A 7282-nucleotide genomic window follows, 5' to 3' on the forward strand; every position below is an offset into this window, starting at 1 on the left:
TCGTTCTTCCCCGACAAGATCGTACGGTTTTGAAGTGCGGAAAAGCTGCATATCGCTGCAAGCGAACGAGCAACGAGACGGCCGGTCGCACACAACGGATCGCGCTCTTTCAAAATCGCGTCATCCTTTTTTCCGCGTCCTGAGCGAGAGTATGTGTCAGAATGAAGCGGTCTCCTGCACCGAAATGAAAGCTCGCTGCGGCGGGGAGCACTGAGGAGCACGGCGCGGGATTCGGGGGGAGAGCAGCTGCAGCAGTGACGGGAACATCAACCTGCAGTGTCGGTATCCATCCAGCACCCCCCCCCCCCCCCCCCCCCCCCATCCCATCCCCCCCCCCCCCTACCCCCTTCTCTGTGGATTGTGGCGTTAAAGAAAATGATGCAGAATCCCCTGGAGCTGGAAGCTCATTACCTGCCTCACGAGCCGATCCATGATTATAGGTCTCACCGATACAGGAGCTTTATGATCGAGGAGATACTGACTGAGCCCCCAGGCTCAGGCAAAGCCGCGAACGGGGGAGAACTCCTCAAATTCGGGGTCCATGCCCTGCTGAATAGTCGGCCCTACCATAGCCATCTAGGTAAGTGGAAATCTTTCCTCACTCTTAGCTTTCCTTAATGCATTTTTTAAAAAATGTGCCTTCTAAATGACTACTCAGCCCAAACGCTTCTATTTGTTACCCAACTAAATATTTTCTATAGTTAGTGGCCAGTTGCGTTTCTTCATCGATGGAATGTCCACTCAATTTAATTTAATTTTGGATCGTAAGCGGTACATGATATGCAACAAATAAAACAAACTAGAATTATCCGCACACAACAATCTCATAAACAGATAAGGTAATCGTAACCGTCGGTCACAATACTGTGCATATTTTGACAAGGCCTAGAAAATGTGCTTCAAAAGTCCAGGCAATGATGTTGTAGCAAATTTGGTATTGTATAAGAAATGTTGCATATTTTCACATAGTGTCTGTAATCTAAGAAAGAAAATATATCCGGTGTTTAATTTTCTTAGAATATTATCCAAGGTCCCAACCATATTTTCCTAGAGTAAACAGCATGTACCTAAATCGGAAATACATGGTCGAAAAGTATTCTAACGCCAAAAAACCAGGAAAATCTCAGCATTTATTTTGAAGAGGGAATCTCACGCCTTCCAATACACCCACGCGCATAAACGGCCAGTATTTATTCAAACTTTAACACCGTTCCGCCCCAAACCAATCCTCACTTAAAATAGTGAACGCTCTATCACCTTAAAAAAAAGACACAATCGAATACAACAATCCTTTAATCCAGATCCTGAGGAATGTCATCGCACATCACGGAAAATAAATTTATGAATGAAGTGGTAAATTGAATAATTTCCTGTTTCCTTCGAGACAACCGGCGTATAAAGACAACATTGTAGCGCTGCTGCTGCGATGGCTAGCATTTATGACTTGTTACTAAATAGAATTATGCTCAGTTTTGTAAAGGAAGGTCAATTTCCTATAGAGGAGTGCAATATGTTAAAAATGCTTATTAGCTCGGCAGCAATTATTTTAATACCAGCCATTACATGACTGTATGGAATAACTATGAAATATTACTTGTTGCATAAAACAAAGAATGAATATATTTGAGTTTTTTTGTCATAAAATTCTGGCAGTGTAACACTGTCTCACAGGAGAGCTGATGGCTCCACGTTCATCTTTAAATTTTATGTTACATATGACAAAGGGCACAATGAAAATTATTTGCGAAGTGCTATATTTCATCGGCTTTTGCTAAATTGACTGCGCAGCCTTGCGTGTGTCGATGGATATACCTTTAATTGGAACGTACTAAAGTACAAGTTTGGAGTTCCCTGCAGCATTGGCAGTAATACTTGTGCCCGGAATGCTTACAGCTGGCCTGAAATCAGATCACAGTGGAGCTTTTAAGTTCCCGCTGGGTCCGATCTCGTGTAGCCTTGCCGCTCCTTTGGGTTCAGCGTTGGTATCTGGAGGATCAAGCCTGTCCAGCGGCCACGGAGCTCCTCACCTTCCACTCGACCTGCACCTCCGGTCAAAGCTAGAACAAGGTCCCGAACCAGGAAACAAAGCGAAAAAAGGCAGGAGGAGCCGGACAGTCTTCACTGAACTACAGCTAATGGGCCTCGAGAAACGATTTGAAAAGCAGAAATATCTTTCCACACCAGACAGGTAACTTTGAATATTGACAGTTTATTTTAAAAATATCATTTTTTTAAAGAAACACATAATAATTTTTACATATATACAACTCAGTCGAGAGCCAGGCGGGTTGTATTCAACTACCTTTGGAACATCGGATCGTATATTATTTCAAAGCCGAATTGCTTCGGCTGAAACAGATGGCAAAACGTCACACCTTCCCCGCTTATTACACTTCTATGGTTTCCTTTGACCCCTTCAGTGGACAGTAGGGATAACTGAACGTAAACAAACGTAGAAATGAGGTTGTAGAAATAGAAGACGCATATATAACCGATTCAGCAGTGGGTACTGGCCAGCAAACAACAGCATCAGAAACAGATACACAAAGATCAGTGAGAACAGTAGAGGACATAATCTATTTCGTTGATATGGTACACCATGACATTCCAAATATTCTCCTTTCATCCTAAACATGCAGATCCATTCTAATAGCAAAGAGGGCAATTTGTCAATCAGAATATCGCCTTTGAGGTTAATATTGTTATAATCGGGGAGGGGAACGAGGTGATAAGAGGCAGTCCAACTTTAATTTGTTTTGCATGCACCTACAGTTATTGTGAAGTACAACACATTTTTAAAGTGCAGTTTTCATTTACAAATCTGCAGGCCGTTCAACACGGGAAACGACCCCTTTATTAACGGAATGTTTCATTGCTACTTAAAATAATTTTATATTTTTAATGTTCCCAAATGTATTAACTTTTATTTTGTTGAATACAGAATAGATCTAGCAGAATCCTTGGGTCTTAGTCAACTTCAGGTGAAAACCTGGTACCAAAACCGAAGAATGAAATGGAAGAAAATAGTAAGTATTCTCCGTAATGGATTTTCATCAAGGAAACAATTTCCCAATAGACGGTGTTGTTGCTAAATTATAGTTTCATTCAAAAGGTATTGCAAGGAGGAGGTCTGGAGTCCCCGACGAAGCCGAAAGGTCGTCCCAAGAAAAACTCCATTCCGACAAGTGAACAACTTTCAGAACAAGAGAAAGTAAAACAAGCCGAAAAACAGATCGAGAATTCGCCATCACCTTCTGAAGTTAACCAAGAAGAATGACACGTCGAGATGGTTAAAGCAAAACGATTTCCCTCTTCATCGGAATTTTACAAACCGACCTTGAAACTGCAGCGAGCCACGTGTCTACCGACTGAAACGCGTCATTCATGTGGAATTTACACTCAAACTTTAAATGTCAGCTTCACCTTTGAATTGTACTGTTCCCCTCTCTTCAAACACCAGCTGATGGAACTTATCGCTGTCAGATTCACCATTGTTATATTTTAATAAGTAATTAGTCACACTTGGATGTTGGATCAATTTGCCATTTGATGTGGAAGTGTGTTGCCTAACGTATATCCGGTTTTATGAAATTGTTTTCATTCCCTGAGTAAGATTATCGAGGCAGAAACTCAGAAACTGTTTAGTGCATCAGAATGATCACGTTGCTCTTCGAATTGTACTCAATTAAAAAACATTTTAGCGTCATTCTTACGTTTTCACTGCATCAAATTAAAGCTCAGAATTCCACACTGCGTAAACAGTCTTTCCAACACCTTCTGCTTTTTCTACAAAATGTTGAGGGAGATGCAATTATCGTGACTTCTATTTTAGTCTACAGTCCTGTGGTGCCTCTCTGTCAAGTTAGTTTTATAAATATTTTGACCAAACCAGTTTGATAGTAAGTACAATATGTTATGGTTCAGTGCAAAAGAGCCACAGCTGCAGTAGCAGATTTGAAGTGTTTGTACCAAGTATCGAATTTATAAATGATTTCATACACTTGTGAAAGATAGGAGAAACTGTAAATAATTTTTGCAACAGTGACTATGGCATAGTGCCAAAAGTGTGTGTTATGCCTTCCGACAAGAGAAAAGTACAGAAATTTTGATATCCTAATTAAATGTGCTTGTATTTTTTAAATTTAAATTTCCATTTATACTACTCTTACACCGATACAAACAATAAAAGATTAGTCAGTCCTCGTATTTTTTTTAGTATTTTAATGCTTTTCGATTAGGTCTGCGCGCGTTTAGGCTCGAAAATATATTAAACCATTGTAATTAGATGTGGGCTGGTAAATTTTGTGTGCGAGTTTAATCCTCAGGGCGCATACTTTAAAGCAAATTATATTTATATTCCTCACTGCAATCCTTCTTTAAATGCCACAGCCGGTAATGTAATTGTTTTGCTGGCTTTTATTTGAAGCTCTTACTCACAAACAACAAAGAAAGTCGCGCAGTGGATGTTAAACAGATATAAACTGCTTGGATTCATGTTCAGGAAGACGAGGCCCTCAGTAAACTATAAATTAAATTATAGTAAATAATTTCTTAAATAAATAAGTCAGCCTTATTTGCATAGGCCTGCTGTCCCTTTTTCACGTTTCTGCAAATTATTGCTGCCCTTGACACAGCGCCTTTTGTTCCCGCTCCCGTCTCCAATCCATGGTTCTGTTCCCAACGAGTTCTAAGGTAGAGTCAATTTGAACATATATTACCTTTATTGGTTGCTGTCATATAGTAAAATTAATTTTCCTTCTTGCTGATAATGCCATAACGATTGAAATCAAATAGCGAGACGTGATGCTTTCTGATTAGATGTAAAATCGCTAATAATTTGGGGCGATGGCACGAAATATAATCGTACTTCCTCATGTAAAACTATGTTAAAAGAATTAAAGGCACAGGAAAACGCCTGTTGCTGCCGAACACTGTAAATAACTCTGTACTAAAATACACAGGCTCACTGAGAGGCACTGATTGTTACATTGAGTGAAACATTTGATGTTTGTACAAAAAGTGGGAGAAGAATGGTAACAAAACCAAACTGGTGCTGTTTGCAGGACAGCGCCTCACCGTTACGCTTCGAGGAATTGCTCTTAAGTGCCACATCATCCCCACCCCCCCCCCCCCCCCCCCCCCCTGCCCAGTTATTGAAACTAAGTTAAATCTATGGAAACTTGCATCAGTTGAAAAATAATGCGCATCGAATTTCTACAACGATCTACTCGAACACACAGCATGTCGGACTGTTGTATACTTGTCGTTCCTGTAGTTCACATAATTTTCCTTGGGGAAAGTGTTGGAATCTGTTATCAGGGACGAGGTTACATGGCTCTCAGCAAACCAGTAACTGATGAGCGAAGCTTATACAGATTTCTGAAAGCGAAACCGTGTCGGGGAAATCTGATTTATTAACGTGTAACTAATAGGATAGATAAGGGATAGTAGGAACTGCAGATGCTGGAGAATCCGAGACAACAAGGTGCAAGGCTGGATGAACACAGCAGGCCAAGCAGCATCATAGGAGCAGAGAGGCTGACGTTTCGGGCCTAGACCCTCTGATGGAGGGTCTAGGCCCGAAACGTCAGCCTCTCTGCTCCTATGATGCTGCTTGGCCTGCTGTGTTCATCCAGCCTTGCACCTTGTTGTCTAGGATAGATAAGGGATTTGGATCTTCAGAGAAAAAAAGGTACCACGCCAGAGGTTGTTATACAAAATTAGGCTGGTGGGATTGGGGTAATATTTTAACTTGGATTGAGGGTTGGTTGACAGACAGAAAACAGAAAGTAGGAATGAACGGGGATAACAAGGTGTAGAACTGGATGAACACAGCAGGCCAAGCAGCATCAGAGGAGCAGGAAGGCTAATGAGCAGGAATGAACGGCTCATTTTCAGACCGGCAGGCTGTACCTCGTGGGGTACAGTGTTTGGGCCTCAGCTATTTACAGCCCACCTCGATAATTTCAACGAGAGTAATGAATCCAAGTTTGCTGACGATACAAAGCAACTAGGAACTCGAGCTGTGAGGAGTACACAGCGAGCCTGACGAAGGGTATAGTAAGGGCGAGAATATGGCAGATTAAATTGTAATGTGGCAAAATGTGGAGTTATCCACTCTGTGGGGGGAATGGAAAGGTATAATTTTAAAAACGGTGAGAGACTGAGAAATATTGATATTCAGAGGGACATGGGTTACTTGCACACACATTATATAGATGCAGCCAGCAGTTAAGGAAGCAAATATTATATTAGCCTTTATTCACAAAGGAAGAAGTAATACTTGCAAATATATAGGATCGTTTTGAGACCACACCAGAAATATTGTGTATAGTTTTGATCTCATGACCCAGGGACCGGTATTCGTGCTTTTGATCGAGTGCAACTAAAGGTTCACCAGTGACTCCTGCACTGAGGGGATTGCTTTATGAAGAGAGAGTGACCAGAGTAGGCCTTTCAGAGTTTAGAAGGAAATCTTATTGAAACATAAAGCTCTTTTGGGGTTTAACATGACAAATATTGGGAGGCTATTGCTTCTAGCTGGGGAACCTATAAGTAGGAGTGGTAGTCTCAGAGACAGTTCTTTATGACCGAGATGGGGAGGAAAAATTGTGAATCTTTGGAATTGTCTACCACAGGGCAATGGATGCTCAACTGTTGAGTATATCCAAAACAGAGATTGGTAGATATTTTGGATACAAAGGCAAATAAAACGTATAGGAATGGTGAAGGAAGGCAGCGTCCGGGTAGAAGTTCAGCCATGGCCATTGGGAAACAATGGAGGGCCGAATGGACTACTCCTGCTCCTTTTTGTGATGCAAATATTAGTCTAGTGTGAAACTAATATCCTTGTCTTTTCTAATTTTGTTAACCTTCTAATTGAAGTTTTAGAATGCCAGTTCAATTTTAGATTATGTAAAGATATGACTACTTTATGAATCTATTTATACACTGTATATTTGTGGATTACTGCCAATGCATAATTCAAATAGGAACACTAATTTAAACTATTAAACAATTTTCTCAGTGCCTGATATCTCTCAGTTTTGCTTAATATTTAAAAAGGGATTTTAACCAAGAATGTTTCGGCTTTTTGCAATGTCTACTACGTGGAAAATAAACGTAATTACAAAATCCTTTAGTTGTTACTTCTGAAATATAACTTTAAGTTTAAGTTAAACGATAACAGAACACAAGCTTCACATCTGTTATCCGGACAATTCAGTCCTAAGGATAACTCGCGCATTACCCTTAAGTAACAATATTATTGTAGCAAAAATGC

The 7282-nt window shown here is 40.6% G+C and overlaps 1 protein-coding gene across 1 annotated transcript; it reads left to right on the forward strand.

The window, feature by feature from the left end:
- The first annotated feature begins 375 nt into the window (after positions 1–375).
- Positions 376–4206, forward strand: barx1 (BARX homeobox 1). Its single transcript, XM_020526612.2, has 4 exons — positions 376–580; positions 1894–2188; positions 2942–3026; positions 3113–4206. The coding sequence occupies exons 1-4, from the start codon at positions 376–378 to the stop codon at positions 3275–3277; spliced, it is 750 nt and encodes a 249-aa protein (XP_020382201.1). The 3' UTR covers positions 3278–4206.
- The last annotated feature ends 3076 nt before the right edge of the window (positions 4207–7282 follow it).

Source organism: Rhincodon typus, chromosome 16 (genome assembly GCF_021869965.1).
Source record: "Rhincodon typus isolate 14 chromosome 16, sRhiTyp1.1, whole genome shotgun sequence".
Classification (NCBI taxonomy): Eukaryota; Metazoa; Chordata; class Chondrichthyes; order Orectolobiformes; family Rhincodontidae; genus Rhincodon; species Rhincodon typus.

What these genes read in the sequence shown, in the direction of transcription:
- barx1 (XM_020526612.2), top strand. Translation starts at nt 376, where the DNA reads ATGATGCAGAATCCCCTGGAGCTGGAAGCTCATTACCTGCCTCACGAG. An exon ending in GCCCTACCATAGCCATCTAG is followed by an intron (nt 581 to 1,893) that starts GTAAGTGGAAAT and finishes GAATGCTTACAG; the next exon opens with CTGGCCTGAAATCAGATCAC. An exon ending in TATCTTTCCACACCAGACAG is followed by an intron (nt 2,189 to 2,941) that starts GTAACTTTGAAT and finishes TGTTGAATACAG; the next exon opens with AATAGATCTAGCAGAATCCT.